The 17,521-nt window shown below is 35.1% G+C and overlaps 1 protein-coding gene across 1 annotated transcript; it reads right to left on the minus strand.

The window, feature by feature from the left end:
- Positions 1 to 369: 369 nt before the first annotated feature.
- Positions 370 to 17,478, minus strand: ADL6 (dynamin-like protein 6). The gene is made up of 22 exons (XM_047308253.2): positions 16,961 to 17,478; positions 16,693 to 16,743; positions 16,486 to 16,606; positions 16,305 to 16,397; positions 16,153 to 16,214; positions 15,842 to 15,959; positions 15,077 to 15,419; positions 13,323 to 13,470; positions 10,577 to 10,678; positions 10,352 to 10,471; positions 8,636 to 8,719; positions 8,428 to 8,555; positions 6,524 to 6,608; positions 6,273 to 6,411; positions 5,515 to 5,588; positions 4,627 to 4,683; positions 3,378 to 3,525; positions 3,108 to 3,256; positions 1,999 to 2,112; positions 1,851 to 1,918; positions 1,129 to 1,304; positions 370 to 922 (listed from the first exon to the last, which is right to left on the minus strand). Exons 1-22 carry the CDS (start codon positions 17,090 to 17,092, stop codon positions 690 to 692), a joined length of 2,745 nt encoding a protein of 914 aa, XP_047164209.1. The 5' UTR covers positions 17,093 to 17,478; the 3' UTR covers positions 370 to 689.
- Between the last annotated feature and the right edge of the window lie 43 nt (positions 17,479 to 17,521).

Below are 17,521 nucleotides of genomic sequence, written 5' to 3' on the forward strand. Positions count from 1 at the left end.
AAGAAATATTTGAACTTATTATTTTATAACTTTAATCCGAATGAATTAATGGTAATGTAAAAATATAATCGCCTCATTTGAATTTATAAAAGAGTAAAATTTATATGTAACTCAAATAATAAAACCTGAATATATTAATATTAGAATAACTTTTGTACGTAGTATGTATGATTCACGGACATGTGAACTTAATTTTAAATATTTTTTGTAAATTACATTTGTAGTGCTAATGTTCATAGTTATATCTTCATTTAAAAAGATATTTTTCAATTTGGAAGGGTCTAAAAGGTTTTTATCTTGACCTTAATAACCACAAACTTTATTCATCATATACTAATACCAACCAGAAATAATTAGCGTTTAATAAAGTAGACGGAAAAACAAAAAAGCATTTGATATGAATGCTGATGATGACATTGGATACAAAACAATTACATTTGTAAGAGGAAAAGAATGTGGGGAAGACACAAAATTATCTCACCCAACAATGCCCCCACATACCCAGTAGAGACTAAAATTGGACACATACTGCGTATGACCGTAAGATGAGTGAGAAGTGAAAACTTTACTTATCTACAAAACTATAACATTCCGACTAAAGTCTCTAAAAGGAGGTGGGACAGTCTCAAGTAGAAAAAACAGAAAGTGCAAGAATGCATATTTTTTATAAAAACCACATGTTGCTTTATCTAATATCTTGGACCAGATTGCGGAGGAGCAGGAGGCAGCCGAGTTGGTGTCCTGCGACTGTTAGAATTGGAGCCTGAACTCGCATCACCATTTTGGGATGGGTCACTGTAACGTCTACTATGACCACCAGAACCATACCTAGATGATAAGTCGCTTGGACCATTGGCAGCAGCATCAAAGGCCGACCTCCAATCATCACCTGACGAGGGTCCAGAGCTTCTTGGGCTGCTTTCTGCATAATTATTTTTCCAAAAGTATATGAAAAATCAACAAAATAAGTCTATATCTTAACTGATGCATATGCGAAGTCTGCACAAATTATTCGAGGAGAGTTACAATATTCTTTCTTCAACAACAGCTAAAGGTCTTCTGAAATAGCTAGCAAACCAGCTAAACTTTCATGGAAAGTAAGACCTCAGTCAAATGCGAAGACATTACCTGCTGCACCCCCTCTGTCGGACCAATTGGATGCTGCAGCAGCTCTATTGTCATGGACACCAAGCTGCCTAGTGAGCTTTGAAAGAAGGGAAGACTGTTTCTGAATTCGCTCCCTTTTGTTCTTGGCATTGCGGTCTTCCTGGAGCAGCTCCTCAATTTTTGCAGAGCTTTGGGCGCTGCCAACCACAACATTAATAGTAGTACACTTAATTTTCACTGCCAAATGGTTCCATTGCTTAATAGAAAATTGTAATAACTGAATTGTTCAAGATTAAATGAATAGAATCAAATATTCAAATATTACTATTTATCGCAAACAAAAGAATTATTAGACAAAAGAGGGAAAGAACTACTAGGGATAGGTTAAGATCACAATGAAGTCCTACTAAAGAGAAAAGTCAAGAAAAAAGAAGGAACTTACAATGGCAACTTCATAAACTTAATCTACTTGTGTACCCAAACCAAAAGTGTCTGTGTTGATCCCCAAGACATACCCAAGCAAAGCATTGAAAAACAAAATCCATAGGAGCATTCACCTTATGATCAAATTCACACATGTGTGGTTGAATACAACAAGTAGATTAATATAACCGTAGGGTGCATGAACATTAATATTGACCAAAGTGAATATAGGTTGAATGTCACTACATAACATGGTATCCACTAAGATGCAACACACTCGATAGTCATCCAGTAATATGATGAGAAACGACAGCACTTACCTGATGGAACTGTATAACTGGTTGAGCATGTCTTCCTTGGCTTTCTCTACTTGGCAAAGAACAACTGCCTGCTTAGACCGAGTGAAATGATCTTACAAACAGCGTCATATCGAAGAGAAAATTGTGGCAGTTGATAAAATAAACTCACTTTTGGGACATTAGCAGCAAGGCTGTTAAGAACAGCTTCAACATAACCGCGTACTTCTTGAGACATCCATCTGAGCTCCTCTTCAGGATCTGCAGGTTTTCTAGCCATCGTATCCTACAAAAGATTTTGCAACATGAAAATACAACAATGAACTCTATTCTAGATGGACTGTAAGTTGGTTAGTGTTTGTAACTTCTAATAAATAAAGGACTCCATGTTAAGTTCCTAAACGTCATAATTCATTTCTATATAAATATCTTTACCACCAGAAGAATGATGATATTTATTAAATTATATCTATCTTGAGAAAAAAGAAATCAATACAATAAATAAATGAGATTTAATATGTTCTCATAATAAAGATAAGATCCTATAATGATCTTGATGTTTCTGATTATAAACATCTGATCCCAATATCTGTAATCATAAAAGCATGATTCTTATTTATGTAACTATAACACTATTAAAGGATATTTTTTGTATTCAACAAATTTATCCCAAACAAACCAACAAATATCTGAGACCCAATCACGGGAGAAGAAACGAAATTTAAGAGGTTAATTGGTCAATTAAATGAATTTTGGAAAAGTTGGTTGCCAGTGTCTCAGAAAGGGCTACTACCTATGGGTGACTAACCAGAAAAATAATGGTGTGTTTATTTGGAAAGGAGGAAGTGGAAATAGGAAAGATAAATTCAATTGGATTTTTTGGCATGAAAGAAATAAGGAGGAGAAAATTAAAAAGTGAGTGGGTCCCAACAGTACTGTTCACTCTATTTCTATTCATCTTTCTATCCCTGCACTTGTTATCTATTTATCTTCAACCAAACATCTTTAATTTTCACTTTATTTCACACATTAATATCATTCACCTCCTTTTATTTTCATACTCTCCTTTATCAAATGGACCCAAAGTTAAATGTCAAGAGTGTAGTTGTCAATACGTAATCTTTCAAGAGATTCAAATCTCACATTAGCTAGAGAAATGGCCAATGTAGTCCTTAAAAACTTAGGCATTTCTCACCTTAAAAACTAGTTTTGTAAGATTGACATAGATCCTAAACCCAAATTCTAAGAGAATCACATCAAAGAGAATAGATAGAAACTTACAAGAGAACCATCAGAAAGACTTTGCCGCATAGGAAAACCCGGTTCCCCAATGGCTTGACCTCCTTTAGCCTGTGCAACATTTCTTAGCTTGTTAATCCACTCAACCTTATCTGCCATGCTCTCAGCCTTTAACAAAACTGAACTTTGAGCTGCCAAATGTATGTTTTAATATTGTCAGTTGTCACAGTTGAGGTTTAATCAGATCTGGTGGAGAATTCTTAAAGTGGAACACGTGTGGGAGGATGCAAAAATTAGAACAAGAGGGATTACCTTTCATCACAGTCTTATATGGGACCTTGTTTGTTATTTTGAAAACAAGGTTCGATGCTTTTCCAGAATCAGGTCCGTTGGACTTTTTATCCTTCGAACTCTTTGTGGAGACTTCATCATCATCAGAAATGTCGTCAATAATGCATTCCTGATCAGCACAACCAAAAAATAAAAATGGCATTACTATGCTGAAAGGTTCACCAATAGTCATTATTCCGGTCAACTTCAAATTCTGTTTGAGCAAAGCATTATGTTGTGTCTGAACCATTGATTATATGCCTCAGGAAAGAAATGAATCAAAAGAGGGGTGAGGGCAGAGAGTGTTTGGGGATGTTTCTCGGATTAGGGATTTTGAAGGATATTTTGAAAGACTTAATTTTATAAACAAAAAACAAAGGAAATTAACTCAAAAGTGGTATCCAATTAAGGTATGTTACAACTGATAAAAAATTTGTTGATACTAAAAAATATACAAAATTTTAAAATAATAATTTTCAATAGAGATTTTGATTGATTTTATGCGATTTCTTAAAAAGGATGTATAAGTATCACACCCATCAAACAATCCCACTTGAACTCTTGAGACTTCAAGACTCTTTCTTTTTCTTCTTGCTGTTGGACTTTTCTTTCTTCCATCACAATCCATTCGCTCTTGTTAAAGATGGTAGAGACATTCATATGTACTTGGTACTTTTCTTATGACTTCCCCCATTTAACCAACTAAGATTTTGAACCCAGTAGCATGCATCAGAAGATGCTAACACATATCTGACTAGTAAAAGAGAACATAAAATTAAAACCAATTAGCTAGTATAAGATTGAAAAATTTGCATTGGTTTTACTTTTTGAATCCAAATTTTATCAATTAATTTATGACTTTTCATCTACTCTTGTAATTTTGGATGTTTTATAAAAAAATATATGGAGTTCTTTCAAACCTTTGCAAATGTATTAAGCTTTTTCAAATATTGTAAATTCTTACTATATAAATCCATTAAAATCTAAAGTACAAAACCTTAATCATAAAAGTTTTTCAAAAATATCTTATAAGTCAACAATTTTACATGGTCTTTTAAAATCATAATCCAATAAATTCCCTTAAATCATAAATACAGTATGGCACTTCAATTTTATAACTGATTACACAGGTTGTTTTGCCCTTGTTTTTTCTCCAGTATCCCTGAAACAGTTTATTGAAGTTCATAAGCTTTCTAACATAAATTCAAGATACCAACCAAAAAGTTCATACCTCCAATGTAATTACTCCCCGGAAATGTCTCTCTTCTTGTTTTTTGGTGTATCCAAGCTGACAATATAAAGTATAGTTAAATCTCAGCACATGTTCAGAAAGATGTACTTTGTACTCCCATTTCATAGCATAAGCACCAATATCAAAAGGATCCAAATACAATTTACAAAACTTGAGAATGAATACAAATTCTTACAAAGTGGATCTAGGTCTAATTCATTCCTATAAAACTGACCTCTAAGACGAGAATCGCATCCATTTATATACTATATTTTAGCACTACCTCTAGTTGATTTGGTATTTGGATTTTTCCCAATACACCCACTCACATCTAACACTATTGGGCTTGGTACGTATATAACAAGGTGAGTGGTTCTTTCAATGGATTTAGGATAGGCTTTAATACCATTTTTCAAAACAAATCTAGGTCTAATACAATCCTACAAACCTGGCTTATAAGGTAGATATTATTCCCATTTATGTACTGTATATTTTGCATTATCTCTAATTGATGTGAGTTTGAGTTTTTCCCAATACAAAAATATGAGAACTTCAAGCTCATAATAACAGATACAAAGCCTGGTCAGTTTTAATAATTAAAATGAAGGTTTTGCTAATCATAACATAAATGGACTACATTCCATCATATTACAGAAATGCTCAGGAATTTGTAAACTAACTCGATTACTAGAAATGTCAAGAACCAAGAAGTATACTAAGAGTTTTCACTAAATATCATTTTCAATTTCACCATAGAAGTTTTTATCCATATGAAACACTTCTGTGCAGCTACAGCTTAAAAGACTTCTAAGCTCAAATGTTTAAACCAGATGGTCCAGAGAAGTTTTGAACTGTGTAATTCAGCATAAAAAGAGACAATTTACAAACCTTGCCAGTCTTCTCATTTAAAACAAACCATCGTCTGCTCCAACCACCTTTTCCGCTTTTTTTCAACATATATCCTGCATCGAGAGTTGAAATCAATTCAAAGTAAACTAAGAAACGTTCAATTCCTTACTTTGGTGAGAGGAAAAACATGAAAGATAGAATGCTCAAAAAGAAAGGTACAGAAACTGTTGTGGTCCTTGGATAATAATGGATAACTACCATGGAAATTGCATTAAAAGCTTAACATTTGTTGATATCCACAGCAACCACTAGGCGGAGTTAACTATACAGATCAAACAATGTCATTGTAATCTCTAATGACTTAATTGGAAAGCAGAACAAGATAATCATGTTTCTCTGTTCATTATTTATAACGTTGGGGGGAATGGAAAAGAATCCTTAATTTATTTATTTTTTCTCTACAGTGAGGCTGTCTTTTCAAATGATTTTCAAATGATTGTGTAATGTACTATCTGTGCACCATCAATTTAGTGATTAAGCAATCAGCTACAAAGCAAGATGCACCAAGCAATGTCTGTCAATATACAACTGCTGCAAGTCCTATTGGATATGGAGGGTGACTGCTGAGAAAATTGAGGTAACTATTGAGTGAGGCAAATACTGAAGCTCTGGATTTAGAATAGGAAAAAAGGAGGCCACAAAGTCAATACTCCAAGGATTGTCAGGGCATGAGACACAGTAGACAGACTTGTTGATATTAGACCTGGAATACAAATTTTGGGATGAATAATAAAAACCTGCTGTTATCTCCCCTTCGGGCCCAGCAGTCTTCAAGCCAGAAGATGCCTCTTGTGTATCCTTGTCTTGCTGACTAGATTTCTCTTTCAGTGATTTTAAGTTTCCCCCACTTTGTTGATTTGTTTGAGGACTAGTTGCCTTGAAAACAAAAAAGAAACATACATCTAGTATATATAAAGCCAAAATTTAAACACTTGTATAACGTGTAACAAATTCAAGTATGTACATTTTAAACTGTATTATTCCTTACCCTATTTAGAATTGATTGTTCGGCATCAAGTGCCTTCTTGGATGACCGATTCTTTAGCTCCTCTTCTCGGCGCTGCCTTTCCATTCTAGTGAAATTAGTTGAAAGTATTAAATCATATAAAATTAATTCTAAACAGCAGCAGTCAAACAGTTAACAGTTAACAAATTAATGTATTTATGTGTATACAATACAAGGTTGAGAAAGAGGATATTGAATTTGAACAAGATGATAGTCAATTTCTATGTCTTTAGTCGTTTTATGGTACACAGGATTAAAAGTAATATGGAGTGCAAATTGGTTATCACAGTACATCTTCATTTGCTAAATCTTACAAAATTCTAATTCTTGGGAGAATTGTTTTACCCATATAAGCTCACAAGTGAGAGATGCCATTGTCCTATACCCAGCTGCAACAGTTGATTGTGCAACAACATTTTGGTTTTTCCTCTTCCTAGAGATAATATTTTCTCCAAAGAAAACACAATATCATATAGTAGAGTGTTTGACCATAGGAGAAGCAAGCCAACATCACAATATCCAAACACAAGTATTAAAGTAATCCTTGTTTTGGAGCCACTTTGAGATACAGATGACAACATTCTAATAATCAATACAAAGATTCTGCATGAATTGACTCACAACTCCCATTGCAAAAGACAAATCAGGTCTAGTAATGGTAAGATAAATAAGTTTTCCAACCAATCTTCAATATCTTTCTAGATCAAAGAAACCTTCTTCATGTTCTGCAATTAATTTTTGATTTGGATTCATAGGACAATCCACTAGTTTACATTCAATCATGCCCGTCCTTTATGATGTCAAAAACATATTTCTTTGACAAATAACAACTCCTTCCTTTGATTGAGCTATTTCTATGCCCAAGAAATATTTGAGACTTTCAAGATCCTTGGTTTGAAAATGATTATATAAGTGTTTCTTTAACTAAGATTGCTTGAGTACACATAATGACTATATGTACAAGATGCACCATTAAGTACACACATTTTCCAAATGAGGTGTGACAATAGAAACCAAAATGATCTACCTCACTACGTTTGGACAATGTGGCTGAAATTTTCCAAACCAAACGCGTGGAGATTGCTTGAGATCATAGAGAGAGCAATGCAGTTTAAAAACCAGACCAAACTCCCCCTAAGCAATAAACCCAAGAGGTTGCTACATGTAGACATCTTCCTCAAGATCGCCGTGTAGAAAAACATTCTTAATATCTAATTGATGAAGAGGCCAATGATGAAAGGTTTCTATGGCAAGGAAAGTCTGATATTAGTTATTGTGGCCACTAGAGAAAAGATATCACTGTAGTCAAGCCCATTTGGGTATACCCTTTTGTTACCAATTGGGTTTTGAGGTGATCAACTTCACCATTAGGTCTAATTTTTATGGAATACAGATAATAACAACCAACTGTCTTCTTTCAAGATGGATGAGGAACTAACTCTCATGTACCATTTTGTTCAAGGGCCAACATCTCAACAATCACGGCTTGTCATGGCCCAGGATGATTAAGTACCTCTTTCACAATTTTAGAAATGGTAATTCAGCTGTGAGAAGAATCATTATAATTCAGCTGAACTGAAAAGATATAACAGGGGGCTTTTATATAGGAGGGAGAAGATTCATCTAATCTAACTAGCTTACAACTAATTTTCTATTACTTGTAAGTACAGTTGCCAACAATCAGCTACTGGGGTCAAAAAGTTGTTACAACAAAAAAATTACAAGATAAAGCTATATTACCGCTGTACATATTGTAAAAGATAAAAACAATACAGATAGAGAAAAAACTACCCTAATTAAATCAAAGGTGGTGATTCTACTGACTTCCAAATTCATCCTAAGAGTCTCATGAATGAAAAAATAAAAGTGTCAAGTATTGAACATACCGCCTCTGGACTAAACGGATAAAGTGTTGAGGTGGAACAAATGCACGCTCCATATCAACTAGTGCAACAACCATCTTTTTGGATTCATCTTTAAATGTCTCTAGGGCTGATGTTGCAATTACGACAATCTGAAAGTTGTACAAAATGAGCTAGATAATTTCTAAAAATCAAACCGAGTTATGAATGAATTACTGCACAGAATTTTTACCTCTTTCTTGAATGGAGGATATCTTCCAAGACCAGGTGTTGCATTTGCAGAAGCAGAAACAAGATCCACAAGCACACGATGTACCTAACATGAGAAGAGAGAAAGAAAGATTTTATTTTCTGAATTACTATTTTCAAAAGAACAATTAAAATATCACTATTTCCTAAGATACATTGAACTGAAGAGTAATGATCATTAAATGCACCTATGCACCTATTTCCACACCTAATTTGGTTCTGATCATACTTTCTTACAAAGAAGGTCAAGAAAACCACCAAGTACAACATTGCAGTGTTCACGAGATGATATCAATAGCAAAGCAAAAACCTGGTAATAAGTCAATCTCTATAAGAGTAAAGGTTAAAATAAATTAAATGCATGAGGCGATAGTTGGGATCTTCTAATCAGTGGGAAAACAATCAATACATGATGATGATAGGATATAAGGTGATAGGTTATAGTGGGTTTAGGAAATGAGGGCAGTTAGGAGGGAAGAGTTGTTTGACAATTAGTTAGTTAGTGGAAAGGGGAAGGGAGTTTATAAATAGAGTGTGTTCTATACAGGGGTAGTTAGTCATTTTGTACATTTGGTGCAGACTGGATAATTGTTCCAGTGGAGGGAGAGAGACTTCCTTGGGGGTGATTCTTTGTACATTGCTTCACTCATATATCAATAATATACATACTTATTTGTGTCTTTTCGTGTGTGCTTGAGAGTTGAGGAGTGTTGATCGATTTCTTGACAAAAGAAACCTATCAGATGACATGAGATGCTATAAATAGTTTTATTGCCCAAATGTTCCAAAGGTGCATCAGTGGTGCAAAGGAAAAAAAGGATTATTCAAAGGTGTTTGGCAAATTTGAGAATTGTTTTAGAGCTGTGCAGTATAAAACATTAAAACTAGTCATACAAATCTATATGAATTTGCAGTAATTTTACAATATACTTTGTACCCCTTTTGGTTTAGAAGTAGTTTTTCATATGAATTTCTGTCATGAAAGCATTAAGCTTCCATCAGAAAATAGCACTAAGAAAAAAAAACAAAAAAAAAACATGGCGGACCACACCTAACTCATGAAATCAGGCAAACATAAACTCCGGTGACCTACCAAGTTAAGAATAAAAAACTCCCCTAATGCAATGGGAAATAGTTGAAATCAAACAATAAAAACTATACCCATATAAGCATTCCACATAAGCTATTCCGCTAAAAGTCCAACACAGACAGTTTAATATTAACCACTGTTTTAAATCTTTGAGTAACTTTCTAAAATATTTTGCTAAATAAAAGGGAGAAAATGGAAGAGAAACAAGTTAACTAGTGATAAACATATAAATTGATTAGTTTAAAATTAGCATTGCTATGGATTTCTTTTGAGCCAATTATTGCTTAGAATCTAATCAAATAAGAACTTTTTGTTAATTTAAGTGAGACTATGAAGCAAGTGCATCACATTCTAAAAGCAACTGCTTGTAATTAGTTGTTCAGTTTTGAAGGTTGACAACCACCCCCCAAAGGCTCCCCACCAACCTACAGTTCAGACTCCTAATGTAACTTCCCAAGTCGCACCTTACGATATACCACTGTTTTCATTTGAAAGATCCACATATCATCGGGTCTGTAACTGCTACCCAAATTATTTTGGACAATCTTTACACAAATCTGAGACATTAACAGCTGTTGAAACAACATTAACAACACATTAAAAGCATACCTCATCAACACACAATCGTGATGGCTCCTTCGCCAGTTCAAGAACGCCTTTAATTAAGGATCTCAAACCTTTCTCTGGAGAGATAAGATAAGGTTGATATCCATCTGCCTCTAGGACAACCTGATATATGCAAAAATGGGGGAATAAGCAAGCACCTCTAGAGTCAAGAAACTAAGATTAACTAAAATCTAAATAAACAATGACAAATCAACGGATAAGATTTACCCTCTTGACATTGTTTATGTCAAAGTGTCTGTCAATTGGAAGTTGCTTGATTCTGTTAGGAAAATTCCCTTCAAAACTGGCAACAACTTTCCAACCATTACCCTGCAAGGAAATAGAGGAAAGAACTTAGATTCAGAAAAATAGTATGTTTGTCCCCTTATTTGGAATACATAAGAAAAAAATTACCAATCAAAGGACCAATGTAAAGAGTTCAAGCATTTGAATAATTTTGAGAGCCAGATTGACATGGTTCAACAACTTTACATTGTTACACTGCTTACTTGCCTCCCTATTCATCATCTTCACTGAATATTGGGTGCAACCTAGATCCTTGGAATATTTTTTTATGCTGAGCTTTCACGGTTTTGGTGGAAATAAAGATATATTTAAGTAATGTGCAAACAATACTGTAGTTTGGTGTGTTTGGTTGAAATAGAATGCTCAAATTTTTATGTGAATCCCTTTTCATTAATAGACATGTTAAAGGATTAGAAACCTTTGTTCCTTTGATAATTTTTACCACTCTTCACTCAGTGGTTTTCTGTTTTGTTCTTTAGGTTGGGAGGACTCCTCATCCTCGTTAACTTAGAAGTTTTTGGTCTCATGCCAATAAATTCTCTTAAACACACGCGTGCACAAAGTTGCAGCACAAAATCAGTTATTATTTGCCCAATCTCCTCAAAGGGCTGACTTTTGGATATTTTTTCTTGAATTAGTATTTTAGCTCGGGTGGTCCAACAAGATCTTTATCTTTGAACCCCTCCATTATAGCATTTTTTAAATAACTCAATTGTTGGAGATCTCATAAAGAATATGACCAAATTATAATATACAAGTGAGTGTGAACCTCATGTTAGAAACTGATTTTGTGAGGTTAAGTTAGATTTAAAGTTCATTTTCTACAATTGTATTTGAGCTTATATTAGCAAGGATTGTTAGGCCTATCACGTCACTCATATTGAGCCACCCATAAATATTTACCACACGCTTGAGACATCCAATACTCAATGCGAGGACTGTTTTGGAGATCTCACATCGACTAAAGAAATAATCAAATTATAGTATATAAGTGGGTATAAATTTCACTTACAAGTCGGTTTTGTAAAGTTGACTTAGATTTAAAATCCGTTTTCTAAGAATATCATTATGACATCTTCAACTACCTTCAAGTATATTGGATCTTTTTGGAGCAGTTTTGCTTTTAATTGTGTTTCTCTTGGAATTTTTTCTTTAATTAGCATTTGAGCAATCTCTTGCTCCAACAGAATCTTCCTTGTTGAAGATCTCCATCAGAATATTTATTAAAAACCTTATAATATCATTATTATATCTTAGAATACCAGAAAGTATCTTTGTAAAATATCAAGTGGCCTTTTGTCTTTAATTGTATGTGTTTATTTGTTTCCTTGTTTAATTAAGATCTTCTATTAGTAAAAACAAAGCTCGGGTTTTCTTGGGATCACATCCATAACATCATTAAGCCCAATAACAAAATCCATATTCTATAATGTCTCTTCCTACTTCCCTGCCTAAACCCTATAATTTCAACATGGTGTTACAGCCATGACATCTACCTTGGGAATAACTTTTTTCACAGAACTTGATTACCACCAAGCCAACAATTTGTTTGGGTTTTTCCATCTTTGTTTACTCCGTATCTTTCTTTCTTTGAATTATGTTGTATTAAGCTTTTTGACCTGAGATCTTGTTCTGCTGCACATTGTTACTATCATTACAATAACTTAGTGCTGCAGCAGAATGATCATTTCCACCTAACCTGATTAAGGAACACACAGAAAAAGGTAAAAAGAAATCTACCAAAGCAGTGATTTTTCAGCCCTGTGGCATCAGCTGCACCTAAACTACTTAAGATGATGATACACCCTCTCCATTGAGCTCCATTCCCCTCATTCAAGCCCCCCTTTGTGATTGCTGCATTATTTTATCCTGTTGTCAAGCATCACTTCTGCAGTTCTGCTGAGGTACGCATAACAGATTCCACAACTAACTTTCCCAAAGGGTTATTACTCTCCCCCTTCATGTTTTGGTCCAGGGGAGGGGTTGGGGTGGTATTTTCAAAGATACCAGGGATCAAACTTACCCCTTTAGCAATCTAAAAATATCTATGATCTTGTACAAGGGCAGAGTGTAGTATTTTTATTTCATTATATTTAACAACTTGTTTCCTTAATCAATCAAGAATAGTATTCTCCAATCACTTTGAAATTAGTGTTTTCACTTTGAAACACAGTCACATTATATACAAGAGAATACCTAAATCCCCATAATTTTATCACTTTTTCAACGATTTTTTTATAAGAAAATAAATTGGTTAAGAGAGGGTATAGAAGCAATGCAAATCAATTGAACAAATCACACTAGTTTAATATCCAATAAAACTATGAGTACACAGAAATTGATCGGATCAAACTAAACTAAAGGTAACAGTAAGCAATTGTCCTCGGAACTTCTAGCACTTATCCATATTTAAATGCACCAACTAAATGCATAAACTGTACAACACCAAAAGGACCTTGCCATATTTTGTCCTCCTTTATCCAGATTTCAAACCTGGGCGCTTGTGGCAGAAAGGAGTACTTCAGTGACCAGAAGACCTAGCCATCTTTACTTTTCCCAAAATCTCTAACATGGCACATGAGAAAAGCTCCAATCTCTTTTTGACACAAATTTCCCCAGATAATATGTAACCTATAAAATGTAAAAGTAAATAACAAAAACTACCAACCTCGCCTCCAGTGAGATGTTGAAGAAATTTGTCCTCAAATTCACGGCATAACTGCAAGGCCAGAGCTCTTGTACCTTCAGAGCTACTAACCATTTGTTCACCAAGTTTCATTAATTCTTCCTGAACAATTTGAGACTTTCCCTGAAGACTGCAGCATTTATAATAAAGGACTAGATTTCAGGCCATTCAAAACCAAAACTAACTTTAAAAATAAAGAAAGAAAAGGAAATTACCAACCCCAAACTGAGGCTGTTGGAATTGCTTTGATTTCTTATTGGGGAATAAACATATTACACAAAAAGTAAGAAATATAAATAGAAATGGAATCACACAATCTCTCATCACTTATCATACTGTGGAAATTTAAGTAATCACTCCAATTTCTCTTATTATTTAATGTTTGCACGCCATTCTCCAGTCTACTTGTGAAAATCACAGTGATCAATCCCATATACTGCCACAAAGCAGCTGACCCCAAAAATCAGACAGCAGATATCGCACAACCTCTCTCCTAATATACTAAAGCAAAAAATAAAAGAAAATTCATAGTCTTAGAGAAAGTGAATGGAGAAAAGAGAGAAAATAATGATGAACAAATCTGTGTATTATATTATTCACATTACATTCACAATCACAAGTAGACTGACTTATTTATGAGGCATTTTACTGACAGCTGTCTAATGTTGACAGTTGTACAATTACAGAGAAAACACTTGTACAAATACAAAGAAAGCTCCATAGTATACTAACTATCAGCTATTTAACTATAATATACTTTACACTAACAGATAGTGAAGAAAGGAAAAAGACATCGGATGGTGGGTGAAAGAAAAAGAGGAAAACAGACAAAAAGGGAAATACAAGGGTTGGATGTGGAAGAGAAAGAAAAAATGAAGAAAACAGAACACAAACAAACGAACAAAGAAAAAGACCTGCAGGAATGGAAGAGAAGGGGGTTGCCCAAAAACAAAGTGGATCACCAGATATGGAGTGTGCCATCAGGTAAAAAAGAGAGTTTGAACAGGCTCAAGAGGGAGAAGAATGACAGACTGAAGGGCTTTTTTCTTTCTTTAAAGTTAATATAGTACAAAAATTCCAAAGAAAACCCCACTAATTATCACTTTGTAGTGGTGGTATTTTGGAACCTCAAAACGATCTGCACAGATCTCAAAACAAATTTCCAGATCTGAAATTATTTTTCTGGGTCTAAAAAATATTTCAGCCACACCACTAAACTAATACACCATAGTCTCCTTCAAGCAGTGTACCCACTCTGTGCCACAATTGAGGACTATGCCTTGGCATTTCATTCAAGGTTAGAAATATTCTGACATTTTCTTTTGAATGTGCATTAATTTATTGCAATATATAAGAGGAATCTAACAACAGAAAACTATATAAGTAACTGAACTTTGTCATAAAATATCCATGTCTCTATTCAAAGGTAATTTTAGGAATCAATAGATAGCCTTATTATTCAGTCCACTACAGCATTCCCTGTAGCGGGTAAGGGCCACTCCACACAGCTAAAACACTATTTAGAGGTACTATAGCACGCTATTTAAAACCTTGGTTGTATCTCCTTTCATTCATTCAAATGTTGATAAGCCTATTTAAAAACATCAAAAGGCTAGACAAAAAGAGAATTTTGAAGCACCAGTCGAAAGAAAGTGGATGATAACAATTTTCGCTAAATACTATGATATTTACAATGTACAACACATAACAAACCATAAGCTAGTAAAAATAAATACCCAGTGAGGAGAGTTGGAAGTCTGAGCTTCATACGACTGCGAATCTGTCCAGCAAGAGACTCAACCAAAGCAATTCTACCAAGCTTGCTTTGAGGGGCTCCAGTCAATATTGATTTCAAACTTTCAGTCTCAGCACGCCAAGCAGTCTCCAATGAATTCTCGGATGAGCCATTCCCAGACTGTGTAGAAGCTATAGAAACAGATTGCCCTATCAAAGCAACCCATGGTATATCAGAGGTTTTAGGGGGTCCCTGGTTCGATAGGAGAGCCTGCACCGCTGCAAGAGCTTTTGGTTCGGATGAAGCTTGATCAATTTTACTTATAACACCAACAGTTCTGGTGGCTACAATTAAAACCAACAAAAAGGTTAGATGAACTAGTACTATGAAGATGATTAGGTACAACAGAAGAAAGGAATTTGTAAACATGAGAGGTTTGATTGGGTCTAAGACCAATTTCCAAAAAGCTTTGGTGGAGGTTCACGAATGACATTATTTCAGTAATATACACCCTCATACAAATTCACTTTGAGATTAAAGAATAGTGCACAGGCTCACTTTACCTCACATGGAATTCAACTTTATTTAAAAAAATGAGGCCACCAAAAGTAAAAACCCCTAAGAGTCCTAACCACTCAAATTTAAAGAATTGTCTGAGGCTCGTGATTGGTTTTATACAGGTAATCAAACACTCTGGAGTTAATTTTTCGGAGAGGGGGTGATAGGGGGGTGGCGCGGGAGACAAAAAGATAATCTGAAAACTTACATTCCGAGTCATACTCCTTAGCTACTCTAAGGGCTCGTGATGATGAAATTTCTGGCACCTGAGCAGCAGGAACTACTACCAGCAAAATAGCATCGTTGTGCTCGACATATTCACTGATCTAGAAATGATGAAAGAGAAGACATCAAACTTCTCTACAAGGAGAATGCCTCAAAAACAACCATAGACCTAAGAAATAATTAAAAGTAAACATACCCACCACCATCAAATGAGAGTGAAGGATCTGAGGCCACAAAGAAACATACTCGAATTTGAAATTTAAACTTAGGACAAGATAACATATACCTACTCACCATTTTGTCATCCACTATCCGCTGGTCCAATCCAGGCAAGTCAATCAATTTCAACGGAGGTGCTGTAGAATTTAAGAACAAAACAAACGGATTAAGCCCCATGATGCCAGCATAAAAGGAGGCAGAAACATACAATTTGATGATGGGCTTACCAGTACTGGTACGAAGTTTGAGATATATTTCATCACGGCTCCTACCAGATGAGCCTTTGCTTAGTCTATCCTGTAGAGAATGTCGAAGGGCGCCTATGAGAAAAAAATGGAAAAAGTGTAAGACGAAACGAAACATTGAATGATATCATTTAAACAATTGTGGAATGATGGTGATTCTTACTTGCCGAAACCTGTTGAGTTTTGTTTTCAATTTGAAGGATGATTGACTTGCTGCTTATTGAGGTATCTCTATTCAATTCAATGCTAATGGGAGCCCGGGTGGCACCATTTTCACCAGTTGGCTGCAGTTTCCAACGGGGAAGTGGGCAAATAAATAGAGATTAAAGAGGAAATGAAAGAAAAGGAGAGCAAGGCTAATAGGCAATACCAAAACAGGATGTCCGATGAGGCTATTCAAGGAAGCAGATTTTCCAGCCCCCTGATCCACCACCGCGGCAAATGTATTGCATTAGCAACGGATCCAACGAATTATACATACAATACAGATATATGAATAGCAAATGTGAGTATTTGTGTGTGTTTGCACGTGAAATTTGCACTTACCTCATCACATCATACCACATGTTTTATCTACCCTTATACATTGAATGTTGATCGAAACTATGTGAGAAATGTGAGTGGAAGAAAAAACTCACGACATTGCCGAGTGCGACGACATTGAGGAAAGTGGTAGGGCGTTTGTAGCTGTCGATATCTTCATCGGCGAGGACGGCAGCGGCTTGGCGCATAGAATCGGAGAGCTGAACCAATTCTTCGATTGCCTCCATTGGATCTGAATTAACTTAGGTTTCCGGCGAGCGATTGAATTGGATTGTTGGGTGTAAATGCAAAGGCAAAGGCAAAGGCAAAAGACAAACGGAATGAGGGTGATGAGAGAACTACACTAGGAGGAGGAGACTCTTAACCAAACTCCAATTAAATCACCGTACCAAACCAACTGCACCCTCTCCTCTTCTTCCTCTCTCTGATTCTGATTGCGATGATAGCGATTGCTGTTGCAACTTTCTTCTTCCTTTTTCCTTCATTATTGCATGACATAACATAACATTACTCTATTCTCAGCGCTCCCATAATCTTTACCAAAAATCACTTTAGTTTCGTTTAGTAAAATAACATACCAATATCAACAACATCGCTTGCCCCATCGCACTTCCCAAACTATTAACACTTTTTTTACTATAGGACACGCCCAAAAA

This window comes from Vigna umbellata, chromosome 1, assembly GCF_029865625.1.
Source record: "Vigna umbellata cultivar VRB3 chromosome 1, Vumbellata_1.0, whole genome shotgun sequence".
NCBI classification, from domain to species: Eukaryota; Viridiplantae; Streptophyta; class Magnoliopsida; order Fabales; family Fabaceae; genus Vigna; species Vigna umbellata.